The 24,993-nt window shown below is 54.4% G+C and overlaps 2 protein-coding genes across 2 annotated transcripts; both read right to left on the bottom strand.

The window, feature by feature from the left end:
- Nucleotides 1–602: 602 nt before the first annotated feature.
- Nucleotides 603–8,702, bottom strand: TGME49_238410 (hypothetical protein). The gene is made up of 3 exons (XM_018780527.1): nucleotides 3,707–8,702; nucleotides 1,445–3,000; nucleotides 603–648 (listed from the first exon to the last, which is right to left on the bottom strand). The coding sequence occupies exons 1-2, from the start codon at nucleotides 7,844–7,846 to the stop codon at nucleotides 2,947–2,949; spliced, it is 4,194 nt and encodes a 1,397-aa protein (XP_018637690.1). The 5' UTR covers nucleotides 7,847–8,702; the 3' UTR covers nucleotides 603–648; nucleotides 1,445–2,946.
- A 1,186-nt stretch (nucleotides 8,703–9,888) lies between these two features.
- On the bottom strand, nucleotides 9,889–24,794 carry TGME49_238400 (endonuclease/exonuclease/phosphatase domain-containing protein). The gene is made up of 12 exons (XM_002366481.2): nucleotides 20,642–24,794; nucleotides 20,079–20,377; nucleotides 18,888–19,585; nucleotides 18,547–18,626; nucleotides 17,356–17,840; nucleotides 16,619–16,737; nucleotides 15,064–15,871; nucleotides 14,067–14,730; nucleotides 13,266–13,318; nucleotides 12,642–12,913; nucleotides 12,233–12,370; nucleotides 9,889–11,961 (listed from the first exon to the last, which is right to left on the bottom strand). The coding sequence occupies exons 1-12, from the start codon at nucleotides 23,853–23,855 to the stop codon at nucleotides 10,665–10,667; spliced, it is 8,127 nt and encodes a 2,708-aa protein (XP_002366522.1). The 5' UTR covers nucleotides 23,856–24,794; the 3' UTR covers nucleotides 9,889–10,664.
- Between the last annotated feature and the right edge of the window lie 199 nt (nucleotides 24,795–24,993).

Genomic DNA, 24,993 nt, shown 5'->3' with positions numbered 1-24,993 from the left:
GTTGGAAAAGCGTAAAGCTGATATTTTCGAGCTGTGTGCGCCTCGAGAGTTCCCCAGATTCTTTCAAAGACAATTAAACGTCACTTTTTATGGCGGAGATTTGCCTTGGTGTGAATTCGTCCTGGGCATTCCTTGACAACATCTGCCATGACACTTTCGAACAGAAAATAAGTCCTGTGCTCCTTTGAATTCGAAAACAGGCTCTGCACGTGCATGCACGCGCAAATATTTCTGTTTCTTTCCAACCATGTTTCAGCAAAGGATACGACATTGTCAGTCTGGAGTACAAAAAGAACGCTGATGGTCGCCAACTGAGAGCGCGAGACGAATACTTTCAGGTAGTAGAGTTACACAGAGAAATCCAGACACGAACACAGAGAAGTCTTTCCTGTGAGAGCACACACTATATCTTCGTGATGTCTATTTGCCGCTCCTATACATCCAGTAATGCTTGTCCAGTCGCTTGTATCGACGTTTTTCTGGCTTAGGTGTGGCCACTGTGTTGTTGCTGAATGCACGTGAATGTGGCATCCAGGGAATATAGAAACGGAATGGAATTTGTCGCTGCAGCACATGAAAAATGCTTATGTGTGTATGCGTTCATCTGCAAGTCTATGCAACCATATGACTGTATTCTCTCCCTCGAGTCTGTCGATAGACGGCTCCGCGTCCGGTGACATTATAAAAACAGAGATGTCAGTGTCATCGAAAACCGTACTTTCCAGTCTCTTTGATGTTGTCGTACCGAAAGAAAACTACATCTGTTCTTCCGGCTCCACCTCTTGGCACTTGAAACGCCTTATGTGTCTGTTCAGTACAAACAGAAACTTCGAGGCTATACGCTTGCCCTCCGCTCCGGTCTTTGCAACAATCCTATAACAGGCAAGACACCCTTTTCCTGGCCTACAGCAGCCAAAGCAGCAGTGACAGTGGCTATGTATGTCGTTGTTTTTGCTTCCACTGCTTCAACTCTTGTCGACACACCTCATCAACGCACCGGGAAACAAGCAGAACAACGGCGAATGAACCTGTACAGACGATCCGCGTTCCATAACTGTATTACTCAAATCGAATAAACACGAAAGTTCCGTGGAGGGCTCCACTGAAGAATCCAGTAGCATCTACCTGGCGCCTGACTGTGCTCCCAACTCTTTGTTTTCAGTCCTGCGCTGTCTCACCATGAGAGATGTTTTTACAAATGAAGCCTGACACTGACCACCCCAAGATCACGGAAAATGTTACCTGATTCTGGAAGTCTACTGCCAGTCGTCGCATGTATACATGCTTGCGCAGATATCAAAAACAGTCTCCTACCTAAAGTGTGCGTACGGATTGCTGTCCCGCGTTACGAGAACAAACATGAAAAGAACGTAAATGTCCATGCAACTGCCTGCATCACTATATGAGTTTGTTTTCGGCAAACGTAATAGAAAAAACGTGTCACCGGTTTCCTCGTGTGTCTGTCCAGGAGAAGCCATCGTGAAACTCGAGAAGCCTGTGAAGCCGTCGCATATTGATATTGGGAACATCTAAATCGCACTGCAGAGAAAAAAGTGTTTCTCTGTCTCCATGACTATATTCAGACATCGTCAAAGAAGTGCCTTACGAATAAAATCGCAACTTTGTGTCGAAAGATGAAACAAAAGAGCGTGTCCTAAAAAGGCCTTGTAGAACACAGAATCTAGGATGTTTTACTGGTACTAACAAACCCTTTCCTCGCGTGTCATTTCATCTGTTTTTCGACACTTTCTCCACCTTTCGCCTTCCTCGGAGCATCTCTCACACGAACAGAGAACGCGTGCGCGTTTTGACTCTCAAAGTCATCGCAAATCAACCGCGAAACAAGTTTCCACGTGAAAATGAAAACGAGGGGTGCTCACCTATTCAGCCTTCTCGGTTCCCCGAAGCTCCCCATGATCTACAACACTTCCAGCCTCTCTCTTGAACGTGGGTTTGCGATAAATTGCCTGCACATTTGTAAATCTTTGCAGTCACGAAAAACACGCTCCACTCTAGCTATCCACTTCAGGATCGCTCCCCAAAGTACATTCTTCTCCTCCAAACAAATCACGGCGGTGACATCATTCCGCCGAAAAGAGAAAAAACGCCACAAAACACGATGGCCACTTCCCTGCATGCAGCTGCGCAACGATTGGAGTCTTAACTCTCCTTCGTGTTACACTCTGTGTCCCTTGTCAACACAGAACCTGGGCATTTCAATGACCGGTCAGACAAAAAGAATAACAGACTGAAATCGAACCACGCACACACCCGACCTTTATAGACGCAGACATCTACATATCCCTCTCTAATCACATATATATATATATATATATATATATATATATCTATATGTGTGTGTGTGTGTATGTGTATGTGCGCATTGACATTGTCGGCACAGCAGACACACCTTCAGTATGTCTCACAAGGGAAGGACTTGTCCTCGGAATGCCTTCCGACAGTCTCTCAGTATCTTTCTTCCTCACAACAGTGTAGATCCACCACATCTCTGTAAGCGTTTTTAGATAGTGAAATTCGTTGCCGTTGCTTTTGATTTCCTACAAGCTCTTTGTGCAAGGTTCCCTTCTCGAGTTGTTGCGTCTTGTGAAAAAGAGCATCTCTGCATTTGCAACACCCGGTAGCCCTTCCAGCGCAGCATCAGACCGCGAAGTTCTTCGAAAGAAATCCAGGCAGAGGGAGCTTGCCCTCTGCGAGCAGTCAGCACGTCGCGCTTCCTTAACCTGCGCCGTCTGTCCACCTCGTTTCTCGTTTCCTTCGCAACGCGGAGGAAACCGTCCTCACCCCCCTCAGGCGACAACCGGCGTCTGGACTCCAAAGAAAACTGACGCATACCACGTATCTCAGGCTGCTCGAGAGTGACTGCAAAGACCCGGTCGCGACGTCGGCCGTCTGCTCCTGCCTCTAGGCGAGAGCTTGCATGCTTCTCTAGGGAACAAACGCTTCGATCAGAGTCACGAGAAGGATGCTCTGTTCTCGCGTCTGCAGCAGACACCGCGAAAGCGTAGGAAGAGAAATACACACCGTTTCTAACGTATGGGGGATCATGAAGATTTTGCATCTTCAGAGTCCCTCCAGAGAAGCGCGTGCTGGTGGTTGCTTCAGGGTTTGCGCCAGGAAGTTGCGATTGGTCTGCAGTGAGGTTCTGGTCATGACTTTTTTCTTGTGACCGGCTGCGACTTCTCCTCGCTGGCAGACGGCCTAAAACTGTCTCTTCAGTCCCTGCCTTTCGTTCGGACTCAACCTCACATACTTCTCTCAACCCAAAGACGAGAGCGTAGTGGTTCTGGAGATGAAGCACAAGGGCACTGTCTTTTTCTTCGAAAGCCTCGCGAAACCGTTTCCAATCTTTCTCACTTGCTGCCTCATCGATCTCTTCGTCGACCTTTTCTGTCTTTTCTCTTTCAGTCTCTGTCTCAGTTCCTGCCCTTCCGTCTTCATCTTTTCTCCTCTGAGCTCTCCCGTCGCCTGTCTCTGTCGTCGACTCTTCCTGGTCGCTGTCCTCCCTCTCAGTCTGCATCTCAAGCCGTCGGGCATTGTTGTGTCTCACTCCTTCTTCTTTCTCCTCTTTCGCCAGCCCCCTCTCAAGGACTTTCCAATTGCCCTTCGCAACCTGAGTCTCCTGCTCTTCGCGCACCCTTTTCTCCTGCTCCTCGATCCACTCAAGTTCTGTGCGCTTCTCTCTCACCTCTCTGTTCTGCCTTTCGTGATTTCTTTTCGGTCTCTCCACGATCCACTTGCTGCGAGTCCCTGGCCCTCCCATCAACGCAAAGGCTCGTACCCCATGGTCACACAGAGGACATACCCAAGTGGACGCCAGCCACTCATGTTCGTCTCTTTCCTTTTCTTCTCGCTTCGCTTCGACGCCCTCGTCATGCCCGCCTCCCAAGCTCAAGGCTCCGTCTTCACGCGAGATCAGTCTGTCTCTGTCTAGTACCTTCTCCACGCTCTCTGTCTCCTCGTTGCTCTCAGTCTCGCCGTCTCCTTCTTTTCCTTCCTTCTCTCGTTCCCTCCCCTCAAACGCCGCCGTCTCGCCTTCTGCCTTCTCTCCGTGTGGCACCTCTTCCCCTTCTCTTTCCGCCGCCTCTTCCACTTCCCTGTCTCCGCGCCGTTCTCTTCTCTGGCCCTCTCTCTCTTGTCTCGCAGCCTGCTCCTCGGGTTCTTCCTCGTCACTGCTTCTCTCCCTTCGTTCGGCAGCTCTCGCAACCCCCCGACACCAGTGACGCTTTTTCTCGATGGCGACAAATGCCTCGAGCAGCTGTTTGTTCCCCACATGTCTCGTGCTCGGTCTGGCGAACGTCAGTCGCTTCTCTGCTTGACCTCTCTGCAACAGCATTTCGAGGCCTGACATGACTTTTCGGTGGAACGCAAGGCCATGCCTGCTCTTGTTCTTGCGTCTCTTCCGAGAAGACGCCCTTCTTCGACATGCCACTCGCCCCCCACTCACGTGAGTTGGACCCTGTTCTGTCCGCGGATCTCGTTCTTCTCTCGCTTTTCTTTCTTCCTCTCTCTCTGCCTCTCGTTCGCCGTCGCTCTCCACGCCACAGGCCTCATTTGCCTGTCCCTGTTCTTCCTGCGATACCCTCCCGAGCCTCCTCTCTTCGGGACATGTTCGCGCATCTTCTCCTGCTCCTTTCTTTTCTTCTTGCCGTTCTGCTGCGCCTTCGCCTACTTCTTCGCCTTGTCCTTCTTCTCTACCTGGTGCATCTTCCTTCACTCCTTCTTGATCTTGTGGCGTTTCCGCTTCACTGGGGCATACGCTCTTCCGACGAGCACTCTCTTTTCTTCTGCTGACTTCCTTCGTCGCTGCTCTCTCCAAGACCCAGGAAGCAGCTTCGCTCGTGGATACGCCTGCGGCCTTCTGCGTCCCCGCCGGCTCTTCAGACGCGCCTCCTTGGGGTGAGAGCCGACTGAGAGGAAGGTGTATCCTCGAACTGTTCGGAAGTTGCATGCAAAGAATGGACAGAGGAGGAGATCCAGAAGATGAGGGAGAGCAAGGAACGACCCTGGAAAGAGACGAACCAGCGTCGGGGGGCGTCCAGCTAACCGAGGGCGCTGAGGAGGCGAGCGGACGAGAAGAAGCAGAAGAAAAGGGTGGAGTGCCCTCCAGTCCTCCTCGAGTGTTTGGTGGCGCTTGAAGCTCTCGCTCGCGTTCTGCTTCTCGAGTCAACATGGCCTGCCGAGGAGCCGAGAAAGCGACAAGTTCTTCTGCGTTCTTCGTTTCACGTTGAGAGGTCTCAGAGGCAGACAAATGCCACAGGGAAAAGGCCAGTCGACGCCGAACGCTCCACGATTCGTTCCAGGGCAGACCAGAAGAGACACTTTTGTGGGGTGAAGACACTGCCGACTGCGACTGCGACGATCGTTTTGGGAGCTCCTGTCGATGGAAAATCGAGCGCTTCTCTTCTTCATGTTTTTTGTCGCTCCCCTCAGATTCTACATTGCGTGTCGATTCCATTTCCTTCTTCTCGGCGACTCTCTTCTCTCTGACGCAAGAGTCTCTCCCTTCCTCCTCCCCTTCTCTGTGCTCTCCATTCTGCCGTTCTCTCTCTCTCGTGTCTTCTCCTTCTTGCTCTCCTTCTTCTTCGTTTCTCCTCTCTCCTTTGTCTCCTCTACTTCTTCTCTCTGCTTCTTCTTTTCGCTTTGTTCTGCCTACGCTTTCTGTGTTGGTTCCATCGCGTCTGTCCTCTCTGTCGTCTTCTTCTCTCTCGCCTGTCTCTTCTTCTCTCCCCGCTGTGTCTCCTCTTTCTTCTGATTTCTTTTCCTCTGGAAGGTCCAGTCGAGTACGTACCGCCCCGAGCAGCCTGCTGCACGCGGTGGAACAAGCCAATATCTCTGCGGAAGTCTTCCACTCTCTCTTTATCTCGACGCTTTCGTTGGTGGGCGTTTCTCGCTCAAAGATTGCGTCTGCTCCGGTTCGGGTGTCCGTCTGCACCTTTTCATCGCGACACCAGAGCTGCTGAGACAGGTTGTCAGAGTCCTTGTCATCTATCGAGGAAGGAAAGTAGCTCGCTAAACTACCACGAAGAAGACGTACGAGAAGAGCCTTGTTTCGTTTTCTTTTGGTGTCTCGATCCGTGGCGTCGACTGTAAGACACTCTAGAGTCTGCTGTCTTCCAGTTTCGCTTCCCTTCGGATTCTTTCTTTCTTCGTCACTGCCCTCATCGTTGTCTTCTTCGCTCTCTTCTTTCTCTTGCCAGTGTTTCTTTCCTTCTTCGTGCCCATCCGTCTCTCCAGTGTTGCTCTTTTCTTCCCCTGTGGGTTTCACTTGTGTGTCTTCGCTCGTGCTTCCTCGGCGGCATCCACTTTCTCTCTTTTTCTCTCTCGTCTTCCCTTCCTCCTCTTCGCCTTCCTTCTGCCGCTTGGGATTTACCCTATCTTCCTCTGTTCTTCTCTCGACTTCCTTCTCTTCGCTCTGTGTTTTCTGCTGTTGGTCTTGTCGCGTTCGACCTTCTTCATTCTTCGCTTCCATTTCAGCGGCGAACAGCTTCCCCAGGACCTCTTCCTCGAGTTGAATTAATTCCTCGCGAGCTTGCTCTCTCTTTCTTCTGTCCTTCATCTCCGAAGCAGACGAAATCAAAGACAGGAGGCGAAAACGCATCGCTCGTCTGGCGCCACTCGCGTCGCTGAGAAGAGATTTCAGTCCTGTCTCCACGCTTTCTGCAGAACGAGAAGAAACAGAAGGAAGTGCCTCTATGGAAGACTCAGCTGCCTCTTCATTGTCTCTTTTCTCTTCTGTCGTGCCTGCTTGGTCGTTCCCGGTGTTCTCGCGAGAGAAGTTTTCCTTTTCTTGCTGAGTCACTTGTCGGCCATTTCCTTCTCCCGATTTGTCCTCTCGATTTCCATCTCTCTCTCCGCTCTCCACTTCGACTGCTTCTGTCTTCTCCGCATCCTCGTCGCCGCTTCTCTCGCCCGTCGCGCCTTCCTTTCCAGTCTGATGAACCTCTTCTTTTCTGCCTCCATTCTTCTCTTCTTTCCGCGCCTGCCTCTCGCTTTCCGCCCACCCTCCTGGCCCTGCTTCCTCGATCTTTCTATTTGTCTGCCTCCTCTCTCCGTGTACGCTTCGTTCTCTAGAAAAGACAAGTTGCTGCACCGCGTTCCAGGCGCCTACAGCCGCGGCGGCGGCACAGCAGGGGGACGGCTGGGGAACCCAGGCCTCCAGTGCATGCAGTGAAAATGCACAGTTGACGATTTCGATTCTTCTCCCTTCTTTCGCTGCATCTTCCACGGCTCCATCTCCCTGGGAAACAGAGTTGCTTTCTCGCGGTCTCCCCGGTCGTTCCTTTTCGAGAAAAGCTTTGCCTTGGCGGCGACCTCCAGCTGATTCCTCGAAGGCGAGGAAGGTCGACGCCTGCGGCTGTGAAAGGTCCTCTTCGCGAGGCTGTTGGAGAGACGCAGTGCGTCCTGATGTCCGTGGAAAGGAAGTCGAGAGCAATGCCAGCTTTTCACACAGAACTCTCAAGCGCTCATACGCGATCCCCTCCTCGATTTTCTCCGATTCGCTCCTTTGTTCTTCTCTCAAGAGAGTCTCCCGCTGCCTCATGCCGGCGCCAGAGAGCAGCACAGAGAGGGGTGAAGGAAACCCAGAGGAGACAGAAGAAGAGAAGGAAGAGAACGAGGAAGAAGAGAACGAGGAAGAAGAGGACAAGGAAGAAGAGGACAAGGAAGAAGAGGACAAGGAAGAAGAGGACGAGGAAGAAGAGGACGAGGAAGAAGAGGACGAGGAAGAAGAGGACGAAGAAAAAAAGGAGGAAGAAGAGGGAAGCAGGTCGTCCTGTTGGGTTCCTTCTCTGAGTAACACAGAGAGGTTGCCGCGTTGGCAATACATTAGGCACGATGGGGGGCGAGTGAGAAAGGGAAGATGGGGAGAATTCCTTTGACAGAAAGGAAGAAGAACCTGGAGAGAAGAAGCTCTTGTGGCGCGCCAAATCCCTCCTTTCTCATCTTCTTAAGGCCTCTCTCTGAATTTGCGTCAGACACACGCTAAACGTGGTGTCTCCCGTTCCTCTTTTTCCGTGCAGCAGAAAAGCTATCCACCCTTTAGAGTTCCAGAACGGATTTCCGCAGTCGCCGAACAACGACGCAAAGCTGCATGTGGATTTTCGTTCAAATGGTTGCCCTTTCCACGGTGTACAGACCGAGGCAAGTCTCTATCCATCAGTGTTTCTCTCTGTCCCTGTGGTACGGCGAGACGTTCGCGACGAGGCCGCGCCTGCAGCGAGTTCTCTGTCCACGAGAGAGGCGAAGGAAAGCAGAAGCCCCGCGTTTGAAAGAGACTGCAGAAGACTGTTTTTTCGTGAGAGGAAGAGCTGCCCGTCGAAGCCAAAAGGCGAAAAGGCGAGAACTCCGAGAAGGCCATGTGTGGTTTCAAGACGAGTCCACCTCGGTCTTGACAAGACATCGACTTGGCAGTGCTGCCCACACCCCTGGGGTGGAGATTCCACAAGAGCGAAAGGGCCATGAAAACGCGGGATGCGTTTCTCTCGCTCCAAGTAAAAAGTGAAATGAAGATGTGTGTTGGCTTCTTCTTCGAGGAAGAAAAGCCTCGTTTTCGCGCAACACAGTGGACTGGTGAGGAGGGAGGAGGAGGCACAGATGCAGGTGCATCGACAGGAGTGGCGGACGCGAGATTGCCTCTGGTCGTGCGACGAAAAAGCCAGAGACGCATCAAGACGCGTTTGAATCGGACTCCGAAGCGCCGAACGAATTGGACAACTTGCAAGACAAGTGGAGACGCGACACAGCTCTCCACTTTGCTTCGCTGAGAGACCAGACTTCGCGAAAGGGAAGGGGGGCACCGAGAAGACAGACGAGGACCGCAATGCGCCGCAAGCGCATGCAGCGCGTACGGACATCTCGTCGCAGCGGCGCGCCTTTTTGACAAGACGAAGTCGACTGTGCACGGTCTGCGGGACAGAATCAACGAAACTGGAAGTTCTAAGAGCTGCAGATGTTTCTTCTCGACTCTTGCGGAGTTTCCTGAATCTCTTCACTCTTCTAAAGCTTTCAGAGACGCTCCAGCTGCCTACTACTCCTCTCAAAAAAGCCAGCACAAAAAAACCACGGGCTCCTCACTTCTTTCTGTATCGGTTTAACTTTCATATTGAGGTACGGACGCATATCTCCATTTGCTGTATTCGTTTTTTGGCTGACACTTGCGCTGCTCGGGCAGGTTCTACGTCCCGAGACAACTCACTCCCCAGTGATGCAAACACATTCACAAAAAGTTTATACATATATATATATATATATATTTATATTCATAAATGTTTATATATATATATATATTTATATTCATAAATGTTTATATATATATATATTTATGATACAGGAACCGGCCACGCTTTTGTGTTTGAACATACACCAGATCTGTCGTCAGGGGTTTGGGTCGGTTCCCGTGAGAGTCTGTCCGGAGAGACTGTGAAACTTCAAAAACGCCCCGAGAGTCGGATGCTTGTTTTTCTCAACGCATCTGACAAATGCTTGAATAGACTGTGAGGAGAGTAAATAAGAGATCCGAACAGAAAACTGGAAAAGCCTTTTTCTGCGTATGTTCAATCGCATGCGATAAACACGGACACAAACGAACACTCGAAGCCGAGGGAAAACTTCTCCTGTGTATGGAGAACGCAGCAGGCGTATATAGCTATATCTCTATATGGACGTATTTATATTCATATATATATTTATATATTTATATATATATATATATATAAATATGTATATGAAAGCAGGTGATGAAGAAGAGATTTTTCCGTGCAGAGTCTCTAGTTCCCTGCTTCCATCGCGGCGACTTCCGAATTCGCGAAACGCCGACGTCGAAGACCCCAGCGGTTCCTGCGTCTGTTGGAGACTGTTTCGCGTGGAAGGAAAGTGCTTTTGACACCGCGTTTGACGAGAGCTTTTTTTCGCGCGTTTCCTTCTCTCGACAAGTTGGCAGAAGCGTCTCTGAGAGAAACTGTCACTTTCTTTCGCGCGGTCCCTTCAAGGACGTGAGATCACATGAACATATCCCACAAAAGGAACGCAGAAACCTGAGTTTGTGTCGCGCCGAGGGAGAATCATCCCGGAGGCGATTTTCGAGTCTCTCCACACTGTCAGGAAGTCAAGAATCGTCGGCGAAATGAAAAGCTTTGGAGTACGACCGTCAAATCGCGAGTTCTCCCCCGCAGTACCGAAGTCCGACTCGAGGGCTACGAAAGTGAAAAAAGACTCAGGACTGCTCAGGAAGGAACCAGTCAGAGTCTTTCAAGCCATCCGCGCTGTTCTCACATTCTCTCGTGCGTCTGCCAGATGCCCAGAGGGGCAGGGAGACACAGAGAACCTCGGCTCTTTTTTTCTGACCAGTGAAACGCAATCTCCAGGCGAAAGCGGCTGTCCCGAAGCCGCCACTCCACTTTGTTCAACGGACAAACGCGCGTGTGTACCTGTTCTTGGTGGCAGAGTGCGATCGGGGAAAACTGCGACTCCAGAGAGGAGAATCGCGGAAGAGACCTAAAGGGTGAAGGGTGGAGAGGACCCTCGAACCGAGGATCCCCAGTGTGTCTCTCTGTGTGGGGTGTATGAGCCCCCCGTGTCGACCGACGAAGAATGGGAGAGAGAAAAAGGAACATGAATTTATCAGAGGAGTGACAGAGGCAAGCCCCCTAGGAGAGGAGGTCATCGAAGGGATCTTGGGGCTTCTTCTCTTGTCCCCGCCCCGGCGCCACACACCCGGTCTTTGTCTGGGATTCTCGGGGATCCTTCAGTTCGTCGAACTCCAAAAATGTCCACAGTGAATTGTTCTTCTGGCCACCAGGCTGGTCGCTCCTTTCCTCGCCAACGACCGGCAAGCCGCCACGGCCTTGCGCGTCTCTCGAACGGTCTTCTCGCCTTCCGCCGCGTCTCGCCGCCTCTCCCGCGCCGGTGCCTGCGTCGCCAAGGTCGACGGCCAGGAGCCCAGACCCTCTCCCCGGATCCGCGCGGCCCGCCTGGGGCCCGCGACTGTCTCCTTTGGAGCCCAACGGCGGGCCCAAGGCGGCGACACCTGCGAGAGGCGGCTGGCCGGCCGCGCGTCCCTGCTCGCCGAAAGGCGGCCTTACAGTCTTGAAGCCCGGAGACATTTCCAGCAAGTCGAAGTCTCTTCCAGGAGACAGAGACTGCTTTGTTTCCGCGAGTTCGACCGCCGCAGACAGAGGAGGAGATACCTCGGGGCCGCTGTCGCCGAGGAGATCGACAGACGGTGTGTCGCGGCCTCGCGCGGCGGGGCGCGACGGCGGAGCAAAGTCGTTCCACTCTCGCTCTTCCTTGGCAGTTCTCGCAGATCTTCCTCTGTCGTACTGAAGTAAATCTTCGTCGTCTGTCCTGTCAACTCCAGTCTCACCGAAGAACTCTTTCCGCGCTCCGTTGGCCTCGTCGCTCTCGCGCTTCTTCTCGTCCTCATCTTCCGTCAAGAGAGCGTCGCTCTTTTCAAGCTCTCTGTCTCCGGCAGTCTCAAAGTCCTCCAAGTAAACTGTGGGGTCTTCTGGCCTTGCGGGGCCGGGAGACTCCTCGCGGATGGCCAGGAAGAAGTCTTCGAGGTCGTCGGTGTCTCTTTTGTCTCCTTTCGGCACTCCCCCGCGCTCGCGCAGAGCCGGCGAGGAGGCGCAGGACTCAAACCCCACACTCTCTCCAGAGTCTGAAGACCCGCGGCCGGAGACGGGCGGCAGGTTCGGGATGGAGATTGTGGCGTTCAACACGAGAGAGACAGGTTTGTGATCGGAAGCGAAGTACCGAGGGTGGTCTGTGTACGATAAGACCTGCAGAGGTGATGTCTCCGTCGCCTCGTCACGCCTCGTCGCCCTGTTGCTGTCTCCAGTCTCCGGCGTCGCTCGAAGTCCAGCTGTCGTTCTGTTCAACTCGAGAGAAGAACAGGACTGGGTCCCTCCAGAAAGGAGCTTCCCACAAAACAGGATGCGGTCGCACCTGAAGAAGAACGCACCCTCCCCGAAAGGGAAGTACAGAGAAAAAGTATGCATCCCGAGACTTCGACATCCATTTGCGTACGCGTGGACACAGAACCTGCGCGCCACAGAAGAACGAAAATGTCTGCACCCCCAGTGTTTCCTTAGTCGACACAGGCATGGAGGAGTCCCCGGGGAACAACAGCTGGAGAGAAAGAAACAAAGGAGAAACTGGTCTGTCGCTTCACACAAGTCTTTTGCCTGCATGCATGCGTGCACTCCCTCCCGCTTACCAAGCCGGTGTTCTCTTCATGTCGTAGTGCGAAGAACTTTTCTTGTATTTGTAAGTTGGCAGGAATGAGATGGGAGCCTCGCGAAACTGGAAAAACGGAGGCACTGCATGTCGCTTGCTAACATAAAACTGGTCCGATCTGCACGAAGGACGCAGACAAAGACGCAAAGCTTCCAGGAAAAATGAGAAAGGAAACTGGAAATCACACGACGCGGAAAACGCAAGACAGTGTGAGAAAGCACCGGGGAAAACTCTGTGTGCACCTTGCTTGGAATCAAGAGAGAGAGAAAAAAAACGCGAAATCACCACTTTCTTCAACACTCAAACACATACACCACAAACCCCCCTTCGAAGGTTTTCTTTTGTGAAACGAGGAGTTTGTGCATGCATGCAAAGCTTGTTTTGCCGACTTGAGGAGAACGGGGACAGGATTGGGGAAGCCGAGGGTGTCTGCGACTTGCTGGTGACTGGCGACGAGGCGGAAGTTGAAGTCTCCACCGACGAGGACGAAGTCATGTTCCAGGATGGGCGGTGTGTAGGCGGGTCCCGACTGAAACGCCTGCTGAAGAATTTGAGTCATTTGCTGCATGCGTTCCTGGCCGCTGCTCGGCCCACTTGCCAAGTGTACGTTCACGAAGCAGAAGGACGTAGCGCCTATGCAGAGACGGACGCAGACGGCGCCCTGCGCGTAACGAAGGAGAGACGGAGAGCGAAAAGAAGTGAGGAAAGACTCGAGAGGGGTCGGGAAACAGACGAGCAGAAGACAGAGACGTGATGAGGACAAGAAAAGCAGGAAAGACAAAAAGGAGAGAGAGGGGCGGCCGCGCAAGTGGATCTCTCACAGTGCATGGGAAATGCACAGACGAAGGAAAGAACCTTTCCGGAAAAAAGATCAAGACGAGCGAAAGAAAACGCAAGGGAGACATCCCTCCGACACTGTGCACGCATCTCGAAAAGTCTCTGCCGGGGTGGGTGACCGGCAAAAGTTTTCTCCGAGAAAAAGACTTGACTCTCGCTGACACCGAACGCCTTACCTTGTTTCCGGCGTTGCCTTTCAAGCCCACTTTCACCGAGGAGACTTCGACGCCTGAGAAAAAAAGTTTCGATCTCCGACGTCCGTCTCCAGCGAATCCGGTCGCGAGGGTCGCACACAGTTTTGTGACGAGAGACGCGAGTCTACGAGAAGACTGTCCCCACTACGCGAGGAGAAGGTCTCCTCCCCTGGCATCGATTTCGAGTTTTTGGTCACCCTCATTGCTAGAACAGAAGAAGGCACCCGCGTCCCTTTTGTGTGCTGTGGGTGCTCTTGTGTGTTTGAGTCAAAAAGCGAAAAACAGTTGGAAAACCGCCGTGGTGGAAGACACTGTTTCGCCTTTTTCGTTCTGTCACAGTTTTCGCACGAAGACACCAACCACAGACCGCGCTCGGCTCTCTGTCGGCCGCCGTCTTCGTCTATACAGTGGCAAACGACAGAAGCTTTTTGTGACGCAGCAGAAGCAAAGACGCTTCGGAAGGGACTCTTTTTGAGAAAAGCAGTGCAGCGCGAAGCTCGCAAGGCCTTTTTTACTGGAGCAACTTGCTGAACGAAGAAAGGCTTTTGAATAGGAACAGTCGAGAACCACTCTTCGCACGGAGCGCCTCTTTTTCTTCTTTGAGTCACACGATTCAAATCTGTTTCTTCTGAACGTTTCGCTATTTGCTTGAACGGCAAGAGGCGAAGCATCCCCTCCGAAGTGCATCTCTGCGCGCCTGCTGCGAGACCCCACATCCAGTCATCCAGTTTTCCTTTTTTTGTCAAAGTCGCGCGGTCTGGCCCGCGTCCCCGGCAAACGAACCTGCGAGGAGGTGCCGCAACTCAGTGCGAATGTAGACGATGATCAGGAGGCCCACCATGGAGCAGGCGCGAACCTTGACGAACGGCGGGAGCGGCTTTCTGCGTCCGCGACTCGATTCAGCTGCGCAGGTCGAGTGAGGCGCGCGCGCGGCGGTCTCCCTCGCTTCGCCAGTGGTGTCTCCTCGAGTTGCCTCCGGGGCCTCAAGGCCGCGCTCGTCGTCGGCGGGCCGCGAGGCCCAGGAGAACCAAGCTGGAACGGCCTCTTGCGAGTTCACCGAGCGCACTGAAGAGAAAGACGAAGAGGACCACTGGCGCCCGAAGAAGGAGACACTGCCGCCTTCCTCCTTCTTCTTGGATCCCCGAGGCAGAGCCGACGCCAGAGAGGAGGGGTGGGAAGCGAAGGCGTCCGTCAGGACCGCGGAGCCAGTGGCCACCGAGGGACTTGGAGACGGCACCGACGGCGAATGGCTCAAGTCAGGGTCTTGCGGAGAAGACGAGAGAGAAGAACAGAACGCCTGCAAACGTCTTCGACGCAGAGACGACGAAGGCGGTTCCGGGAAGTGATGCACCAAGTTGTTGACACCCGCCGACGCCTTCTGCTCGAGACGCGCTTCCTTGTCGCTGTCCTTCATGTTCATCAAGACGCGGAAACCTGTCAACTCCACCTGAGGAAAAGAGAGAAAGGAGGCGATGCAAAAAGGCTTCTTCCCTTCGAGTTGAGAACGCCTGGACGTTCTTGCTCTTCTCTCACAACGCTTCTCCGTTGTTTGATCACGTTTCGCTTCCCCTCTCGCTTCGATGAGTGTGGTTCTCTCGTTCTTTCCTCCCTCTTTCTTAGTGTGGGCATGCTTTCTCTCTCTCTCTCCAGCCATCCTTCCTTTTATCTCGCCGTTTTTTGCCTTTCTCTCTTCTTTTCTCGCCTCGGCTCTCCTCTCTCTCCCCGCCTCATCTTCCCCTCTCGTTCCTCTCTCTCTTTTCTTTTTTCTCTCGCTTCGTACCAGTTCTTGAATGCAGAAGACATACACGTCGGCTTGTTCCTTCACGGGCGTCAGCCAAGGCTCGATGTCATCCCATTCGTGCAGGTCCTTTCCTGCGAGGTTCCAAGTGCCCACCCAGAGGCGCAGAGGGACATCGCCGCCCCCGACCCGCTCGGCTCTCCTGTCTCCTTCTCCCCGGCGCCTGTCTCCTCGCTGTCCCTCTCGCTGTCTCTCGGCAAGCCTCAGAACCTGCCGCTCCTCGCTCGCGACTCGGCCCTCGGCCCTCGCCTCCAGAGAGTCGGAGACACGCTCGCCGTCTCTCTGCACCTCGCGCTCGGCGTCTCCGCCTCCTTCTTTGCTTCCTGAGTTCCCCGGAAAAGAGGAGGAGGAGCCCAGAGAGGAGGAGCACGACAAGAAAGAAGACAACGAAGCGGGGACGCAAGAAGAAGAAGGCGCGCTCGAGTGGAGGCCGCCGGGCGCAGCGACACCGAGGCGGGGCTTGTGGTCAGTCTTCTCTGTCTCCGCGAGGCGCTGCGGATTCTTCGGAGGCGCCAGTTCACACATTGACTCCGCCTTCATGTGGAGACGCTTTCCAGGATCTCCACAGGAAGACGCAGGGGCCTTGACTGCATGCGACAGCGTGCGGTAGCCGGCCAGAAGAGGCCGCGAGCCGGACTTGGAAGGCGAGCCTGTCCAGGCAACCGACTGCGTACGGACGGCTTGCCCGTTCGACGCGGAAGAAGAAACCGACGTACTCAAACGATGGAGACCGAGAAAAACATCGATCACTTCTTGCCGATACGTGTCTTCAAACGTATTCTGGTAAAACCTGAAACAAAGACGAAACAGTCGATCCATCTATCTGTACGTACATATTTACATATATACATACACATATATACATACATGCAAACAGTGACGTGAACAGAAAAGGAGCACGAGGAAACAACACGATGAAAAACGCGCACACACATACATATATATATATATATGTATATATATATGTATATATATGTATATGTATATATGTAGGAAGGCATGGGGAGAGACAGAGAGCGACAGGAGAAAGAAGTAGAGAGACAAAGGGGGAAAGTAGAGAGAACGTAGAGGTACAAAGGGCAGATTCATGCGTTCCTGACGCATACAGGAGAGACGGGAGGAGAATGGATTCCGATCTCGACGAATCCGTTTTTCAGGTCTGAACAAGCTTGCTGGCGCATGCAAAGCAAACGTGGAGAAGCATGCACTAACATGCCCGTGAAGTCGAGCCATGGAAACGGTGCGCCGAAGAGGACTTCGACGAGATCGGAAGAAGAGATCGAGAAACAGACGGAAAAGTCAGGAGAGAGAAAAGGAACCGACAGAAACCGAGAACGCTTCGCGGCGGCCAGACAAGCCCCCGAAAGTCGTAAAAAAGAAACGCGGTCGAACACACCAACAGAGAAGTCAAAGAGAGAAGAGAGGAGACAGAGGGGGAAAGCGAGAAGAGAGGAGACAGAGGGAGAAAGAGAGAAGAGAGGAGACAGAGGGGGAAAGCGAGAAGAGAAAGAACGCCGAGAAGAGGAGAAAGACGTACCTGCCGAGCGCCTTCCATGCGTGATCCAAGTTGCTTGAGAAAGTCGCCTTTCCACCTTGTTTCATGTGCGATGTGAACACCGAGCCTGTCCCCGTGTACAACATGCTGATGCTATCGCCCTGAAACGACGAATATACGGGGAAGGAAAAAAACCGCATGCAATTGTATCTCCAAATATTCGTAGCCACATCTGCACTCTGCTCGTTTCGTTACCCAAATATACGCCGACCATCACAGTCTGACGAGTCATCCACAAGACGTTGAACAATCTAGATTTCATACATGCATATAAATATATACGTACACATATACCTTCCTATCTATCTATCTATATATCTATATATCTATATCTATATATATATATCTAAATAATATAGATATGACTACATTCATCCGCGTTATCTTTGAGATTTTTCCTGTGGCTACAAACACACCTTCACGAAGGGCCCACAGGGTCAGAGCGCGCATTTGTGCACAAATTTGGTTTTTTCGGACAGCAGAACGTTTGATTTGTGTAAAATCGATTCACATCGTAGACTGTATTACTCAGCAGAGAGGTCCGCGCCCAGTTGAAAAGATTTGAGGCCTCGCATGCTTTTGAGACTTGTTCCCCCCCCACAACCGTGCATGGCAGCCGGCAAACCTCTGCTCAGAGCGTCGCTCAAGTCTCGCACTCTCTCCACCTCGCGACTTTCTCTGAACGTTCTGGAGGCCGGTCTTGGTCTTTTGGGAATTACCTGATCAGCCCACAGCTTCTTGACCTCTTCCTTCAGCGCTTGGACCTCTTCCTCGCCGTGGCTCTCCTCCTCGGCGACGACGCTCCTCTTTCTTTCTCTCTTGCCATGAAAAAGGTCTGCGCGACTTCTCTCCGCCTTTCCGTTCTTCTTGTCTCCGCGCCGGGGCGTGAAGATCCACCCAGACGAAGAGACAGAAGAAGTCGCGGCGGAAGTTGCGAGGGCCGCGCCATCATCTGGCGGCGGCACTCCTCCGTGCGTCTCTGCTTGGCTGTCTCCGAGAGAAGAGAGAGAGGAGGAAGAACGCGGACGAGAAGCAGGCTGCGAAAGAGACGAGAGTCTCCGGAATGTATGCTTCCTCTCCTTTTGGCGAGAAAAAGGCGGAGAGTTCGTCGGAGGTCCACTGCCACCGACAAAGAGAAGCCGAGTGGAAGGAGAGACAGCGGCGCCGGGAGGCGGAGACGACGCGGCCGAGTAGACGACCAAGTCTAGCGCGAAAAAAAAGACACCGACAGGACAGGTTGTGAACCCAACACACGCTGGGGGCTCTCCAAGCAGTGAAAACGCCTTTTTCATAGTTTCTAAAGCAACAGAAAACTCTGGGGGAATCCCTTTATGAAGGCAAAGACGACGAAGAGATAACCAAGAGCGATCTCCCGCGGATTCTTCGGGTGAACGGCCCTCCTGAGGCTAGACGAACGGCTTCTCGCAGACAGGACTGAAGCCGGGACAGGGAGACAGCCCCGAACGAGAAAGAAGAAAGGAAACAAGCGACGGAGACAGAGAGAAATCCTAAACCTAAAGGTACTCTTTTTCCTTTCGTTCACTGCGTCCACTTGGCCGTTCTTCCCTCGTCAAAAGCGTCGCCCCTCCTGCCGTAGAGACTCCGTGAAAACGCCCTGTCCACACACATGAAGCGTGTGTAAAGGTCCCAGGGAGAGAAGACGAGAGAAAAAGAAGAACTTCGGAATGGGCGAGAACCGGACTTGAGCGAGAAGGGGAACAAAAACGCAGCTTGGACTCATGCGCATGCGTCACAGGATGTAAGAGGCGAACAGGAGAGAGCAGTTAATGTCTTTTATACGTATTCATGCACGATGTGAAGTCAAAGAGAAAACGAGAGAGTTCGCAAAACGAAACGCTTCTCCAGATCAAGAAGTACAGTTACAAGATCCAGCAATGCCAGTGACTCACCTCGCCTCTTCACAGGACGAAGGAAGGCGTCGAACTGATTCGCGCGGAGATGTTGGACAAGCCAGAACCAGCAGAAATACCTGGAGGCGAGAGGAAACAGCGAAGTGGAAGTATCTTTCTTTTCTTTCATTTCACCTCTACTTGTATTGGCGGGTTCTCTCCTCCTCCTCCCGCCTTTTGTCTGTCTCCCCTTTGACCTCTCTATCCGTCTCTCCCTTCCGTCGCTTGCTCGCATTCTCTCTTCTGCCCTTGTGCTCTGCCTCCGCTCCCTTCCCTCGCTTGCTCGCGTTCTCTCTTCTGTCCATCGTTTCTGTCCGCAGTTCTTTTATCTTTTGCGTTACCACTGGAAGACGTTGGTGCGATCTAGGCAGTCGAGGCAGTTGGTTCGCAGGACGCCCTTCTGTCTGTGTCCGTTGTCGAGGTCGGAGTCTGCGTGGTTCGACGTTTCTGTCTGGCTTTCGTCTGAGTCTCTCGGTCGCGCGACGCGGCGCCTGGTCCCCTGGTGCTCTCTCGACGGCTGGAGAAAGAAGCCGATCGCGGCGGCCGACTCGAGAAGCTGAGACTCCACGAATTCGCCGAGCGCCCCTTCGTACGCCTTGGACTTGACTTGCTGGTGAAAGTCGTAGTGGATGTGATGGATGAAGGGAGCATGAGGGTGATCATGTTCGTACGCACTGATCTGGTGCTCGAGAGCAGACACCAACCGCGCCTCAGAGCCCCGAGACCCGCTGAGCAGGTCCACGTACGTGACGATGAGCCCATAGCGCCGAAAGAGAAAATTCTGATGCTTCTCAAACGCATGCGCCGTCAAAATCGTGTTCCGCGTCACTGTCGTCTGAGCCGTCAGACCCGTCTGCTCCCAAAAGACCGGCACCGACCCCCGAACTTGCACCAGACTCGCCCAACGCCCTGTCGACCGCCTCAGCCGCGACCGGCCGCGCGCAGAGACGCTCGAGGAGACAGACGAGGAGACGCCTGGCGCGACGTCCGCGTATTCGAGGAGGCGTACGCGCTGCTCGCTCTCGACGAAGTTGGCGACCTGAAGGCCGGCAAAAACGCATGCAGACAAGGCGACAGTCACGGTTCGTTCAGAGAACGCGAGGCGTGAGCACATGCGCCGAGCTGAGAAGGGCCGAGTTTGAAAGAACTGGTTGAACGTTCTTTCTAGTCAGAAACTCTCTACTTCTCGGTCTCCTTCTCCTTTAGTAGTGTCTTCACTGTTAACCACGCGCTTTCTCTTCTCCCTTCTGGGGATTCACAGTTTTCGCTGCTTTCCAACTCTTTGATCCGCTGCGACGTCTCTACCTAGACAGTGGACGCCGCGCCATATGCAAGAGATGCTTCTACACGCTTCTATGTGCCTTTCTAGATCCAGACGCCCGAAGAAGTTTACCCCGTTAGAGACTCGCCCTCGCGTTGCCGATCAAGCCGTTCGATGCAGAAAGAAGCGTCTCGCTTTCTTTTCCTCTCGACTTTTCTTTTTTCACTCGCTCCCGTCACCCCAAATCCCTCCCCCTCCCCCTGAGACTTACGTTGCCCTGGTCGTCGATGCCGCGGGCGTTGTATCGAGTGCCTCCACGTTTGCAGCTGCGCCTGCAAAGGAGAAGAAGCTCGACACTCTGCGTCAGTGTCTCCGGCCCAGGCTCCTCTCGGACTTGGAGCCGAACGCGGTCGTCGCCGCCTGGGCGAGAAGGCGCCGCCCGCTGAGGCGCCACCGCAGACGAGGAGCCCCGGCGGCCGAGCGGCAGAAGCGAGCGAGGGAGAGACGCCCAGGTTGAAGGGCCTGGAGGCACTGGAATTGCACGCTCCAATCTCACATATCCCGCGTAGCCTGGAAAAAGAAGAAGATGGAAAACAAGGAGACGGATCGCTGAAGTAAACCCGTTCTCTATGTCGGAGTCGTTACACTGCTTTTACCAGCTGGTCCGTTTCTCGACCGATCTCCATTCACAAGCGTTGACATCTAGCTCAGCTTTCTCAGTGCGCCTCTTCTGTCTTCGCTCTTGGCTCCCCAAGTAACAGCTTGCATGCGCAAAGTTGTCCCTCGAAACATGCCTTCGCCGGCTCGCCTCGTCCTCGTCGCCGTCCGGCTTACCTTGCACCAGAGGCACCATCCACCTCTGGTCGATCCCAGCCGCGAACCACTCGCCGTAGAGCTGCAGGTTCCATGTGAAGCTTTCGTCAGCGACTGCAATCAAACCCGAGCCCTTCCAGCTGTACTGTCCATCCCTGTCCTCTCGCTCCCTCTCTCTTTCTCTCTCTTTCTCTCCCGCTCTTTCTCCTTCTCCTTCTTCTTCGGTCGACACAGTTTTGGAGGCCAGGAAAGCGGCTCCGACCTGTCGACTTGCGCCTGCCTCCTGAGCATCTTTAAGGGAAGTCGCGGGGTCTGAGTCGCCCACTCCTTCCCTGTCGGGACAACCAGCGTCGCCGTTTTCCTGTCGAGTGTCTATCTGGCCTCGCTGCTGGGCGCGCGAGCGACCGAACTGCCTCTCTGTCTCCTCCAGCCGAAGGGCGGTGGCACTGTCCGGGTCGCTTGGCTCGCCGTCGAAGTACCCTGGGAGGCCCTGGCGCCGCGCGAAAACACCACAGTCTTGCTGGTTCTGGAGACTGCGCGTGAGTTCCACGTCGTACGAGTAGTAGAAGCAACTGCAGAGAAGCTTTTCAATGGACAGTGCAAAACGATCGGCCTCGCTGTTCGCTGCTGTCTCCTCAGCCGCCACTGCGGTGACTGCAACCGCGGACGAAAGCCCCAGAGCAGCTGCTCGATCCGGCTGACGGCCGTTTGTGCGGCGACCTTCTTGGGGACGGTCTCTTCCCTCGGGTGTGCTCTCAGTGGAAATCGAAGTCTCAGATTGGCGGCGGTCTAGGAGGAGACCGTTTCTCAGCTCCGCGCTCTTCATGAACTCTGACGTCACTTGCTCCGCGACCGCCGCGAGATCCGACAAGCCGAAACCCAGGCCCGCACCCCAGCTCCCAGCGACCTCGCCCCGAGAGGCCACTGTCTCCTTGTTCTCTGCACTTCTTGAAGTCCTCTGTCCCCGAAAAAACGCCACAGGCCCCGAGGCAGCTTCGCCCTGGAGACATCGCCCTGCTGGAGCCTCGTCTTGTCCCACCGCTTCTCGGCGTCTCTCCAGGCCCTGAGATTCTGCCCCCACACCAGAGCCTCCCGCTTGCAGCTCGACGAGCTGGCCGTCCTCTCTGTCTCCTCGGTCTTCTCTGAGAGTGTCTCCGCGTCTGTCACCCGCGCCTGGTTCTTTGCCTTCAGCGCTCACTGCAGGCCACGGGAGACTGCCTGAGGCGTCGCCGAGCCACCGGGAGAGGTTGAGGGAGCTCGGCTGTGTCTGCTGAGAAAACTGGAATTGCTCAGCCATCCACTGCGTGACGTTCGCGCGACTCTCGCCGGAGAAAGAGGAGGTGACGGCGGTGCCCAACGCACTGCCGACGAAGCTGTCGGCGGCTGCAGAGACGAAACTCTGAATGCCGGTGAGGCGGCTCGACAGAGACAGCGGACCAGCAGCGTCCGTCTCTCTTCCCGCGGCGTCGCCTTCGCGCCCAGAAAGCGGGAGCCCCAGAGGAAAGGAGGAGAAACTGAGAGGTGAGAAGACCGAGGTCGTATCGTCGGGGGCGGTCGGGGCCCTGGAGGGCGGTACCCCAGTGTCGCCTTGGCTCTCTGTGGATAGCGCCCTCGCGGGAGGTTGCGCGAGCGCCGCGGCTCGGTCGGCCTCTTCTCGCGGGGTGCTGTCCAAATCTGTGAAGGCGAAGTGATCCGAGGCGGCGTCGAGGCCTTCTGTCTCCGCAGCGCCCAACAGATCCAAAGGCAGAGACGGCAAGCGCGCCTTGGCTTTCGGCGCCGACCTGCCTGTCTCCTCTTGGAGCCCAGCCTCTGCGCCTTGCTCCGCCTTATCGGCGCGCCGAAGCGAGCCTTGAGCACCCAGCTGTCGCTTCCTGGACTCCTCCGTCGCCGCGAGGCCCCGGACGACCGCGGTGGGCAGATGGGCGAGGGACGCCGAGGCGCTCCCGTGATACGGGAGACAGACAGCTCGCTTGACTGCTTTAACAACTCTTCGAGTCCACCTGCCGTCGCCGACAGTCTCACCACGACGCCCCAGCACTCCACTCTCGCCTTCCCGACCTCTGTTGTCTCCTTCACCCCCTACAGATCTCGAGGCACTCGCCAGGTCGTCTCCCGTGCCCGAGCCCTCAAGGCTGTTCGCAACGGCCTGGACCTGTCCGGCTCCGTCTCTCTGAAGAAAAAGGGGAGGCTCTTCTTCCTCGAATTGAGCCGTCTGTTCAGCGTCGGTGACGACGACGAGGAACCGCCGGGTGCCGACGGCGAGCGTCCCCAGGAGCGCGTCCGCGTCGAAGGCAAAGTGGAAGTGACCGAAGGACGGCGGAGGCTGCGAAGCTTCTCGCGTCAACTCGCCCGAGGAGACAGCGGCGGCAAAGAGTCGGGGAGCGACTTGTTGAAGAAGAAAGCCAGTGCGGAGAGGCAGCAGATGCTGACTGATGCTTCCCGACCTTCGCTGGATTAACAACACTGGCAAGCGGTCTCCGCGCATGGCGCGACGCGTCCCTGAGACCTGCGGCGCCGCCCCCACCGCCGCGAGCCACAGAGAAGGGTGTGGACAAATCAAAAAGACATGGCGGTACGCGCTCACTCTCCAACGCGACTGCAGAGACGGCGGCAGCTCAGCAGGCAGAGACAAGAAGGCGCCTGGAAACACCCGACTCGAAGAAGAGACAGAAGAGGAGGAAGCGGAGGAAGAAGAGACAGAAGAGGAGGAAGCGGAGGAAGAAGAGACAGAAGAGGAGGAGGCGGAGGAAGAAGAGAAAGAAGAGGAGGAAGACGAGGAAGAAGACGAGGAAGAAGAGGAAGAGATGGACGGAGTTTGTGTTTGTGCAGGAAGACTTTGAGTTGAAGGGCTTGACAGAAAAGAGGAGAAAGCGGAGGAGGGAGAGGCAGAAGAATTCGAGGTCGAGTGCTTTGGAACAAGAGAATCAAACGGATCGATGGCGCCCGGACCGGCCGCGAGCTTCTTTCCCTTGCCTCCGAGAGGCTGCGAACGAGAGCTCGCTCGATCCCTCATGTTCGACGAAGACTGTAAAGGATGCAGAGTTACAGGCCTCAACAGAGTCGAAGAAGAAGACACTTCACCGAAGGGCAAAGGAGACGAAGAAGAAAGAGAAGAAGACGAGAAAGAAGAAGAAAGAGAAGAAGAAAGAGAAGAAGAAAGAGAAGAAGCAGAAGCAGAGTGTGACTCCTCTGCAGGGGGCCTGAGGCCGTCCCCAGGTCGTGATCGGGAGTCCATTGTCTCAGACGTCTTTAGATCCGGCGTTTCGTTGTTTGTGTCTTTCTCTCGCTCGCCTCCTCTGGGCCTTACACCACTGGATTCAAATCGAAGAAACGCAGAAGCCTCGCGACGGGGCGTCCCCGCACGAGAGGCCTCTGCAGTTTACCCGATGAACCGTCGGCCCATCGAAGAACCGGCGCAGGGACATGGCATTTTCGCTCTCTTCGTCTGCGATTTCTTGCTGGTCCTTTTCTCTTTTTCTTTCTGCCGCCTCCTCGGTCTGGGCCGCCCCTCGCGGTCGCTGTGTATGGCCGCTGGCGATGGCTTGGTGGCTTTCTTTCGCGTCCTCTCTGCACCGTCTCGGTGCCTAGTTGTCCGCGTTCAGGAGAAAGAACGCGCGAAGGGAACTCGGTTTCGACAAGCGGGAAAACCCAGACGTTTCTCACGTATGCCGCCAAGACACATGCATCTACGTGGATACATGCGCAAGGGGATTTCCGAAGACGCTGATAGACAAAGGTGTACGAAGGTGTAGATCTCTAGGCGGTTTCTGGACACAGCAGGTTTAGTGTTGCGTTTCGTCGTTTGGAAGACGAAAAGGAAAAGGCGAAACTCAGAGGCAAAAAGACAAGAACGGGAGCGACGCGTCGCGGGAAAGGGGAGGCGCTGTGCAACTTTCTTCGCTTTTTCTTGGCCTTCAGAAACGAGCGCGGCGGCAGCTGTCTCGAGCGGAGAAAGGCGAATTTGTGCATTTGGAAAGGCTCAAGAAAAACGCAGAAAGGCGGGAGAACTGGCAGGAAGTCACCGCTGAAAAAAGCTCACGCGAGCTTTCCCTCTTCTCCAGCCCCAGTCAGACACGCAAAGGGGGACGCGAAGAAACCTGCAAGTTACCTGCGGTGAGCTAACACATGCACGCTCCGCTTTTGCTTCGGCAGACAGTGCGTGGAGAGACAAAACGAGAAGAACTTGGAAAGTCGAAAGACTGCGAAGCATGCAACGGAGAAGTCCTCACTTCCCAGAAAGGAGAGGGCGCGAGAGCACACCTTCCAGCCAGCTCGTCGCCGTAAACGAGCCCTATACTCCTCTCTCTCCCTGTCGGAAGAAAAGGCTGCGCTGCCAGTCCTCGCTAGCGGCAAATGGCCCAGCCTCGGAAACT

This window comes from Toxoplasma gondii, chromosome VI (genome assembly GCF_000006565.2).
Source record: "Toxoplasma gondii ME49 chromosome VI, whole genome shotgun sequence".
Taxonomy (NCBI): Eukaryota; Apicomplexa; class Conoidasida; order Eucoccidiorida; family Sarcocystidae; genus Toxoplasma; species Toxoplasma gondii.
The sequence above is the reverse complement of the archived record's forward strand: the minus strand, read 5'-3'. Positions and strand labels throughout refer to the sequence as shown.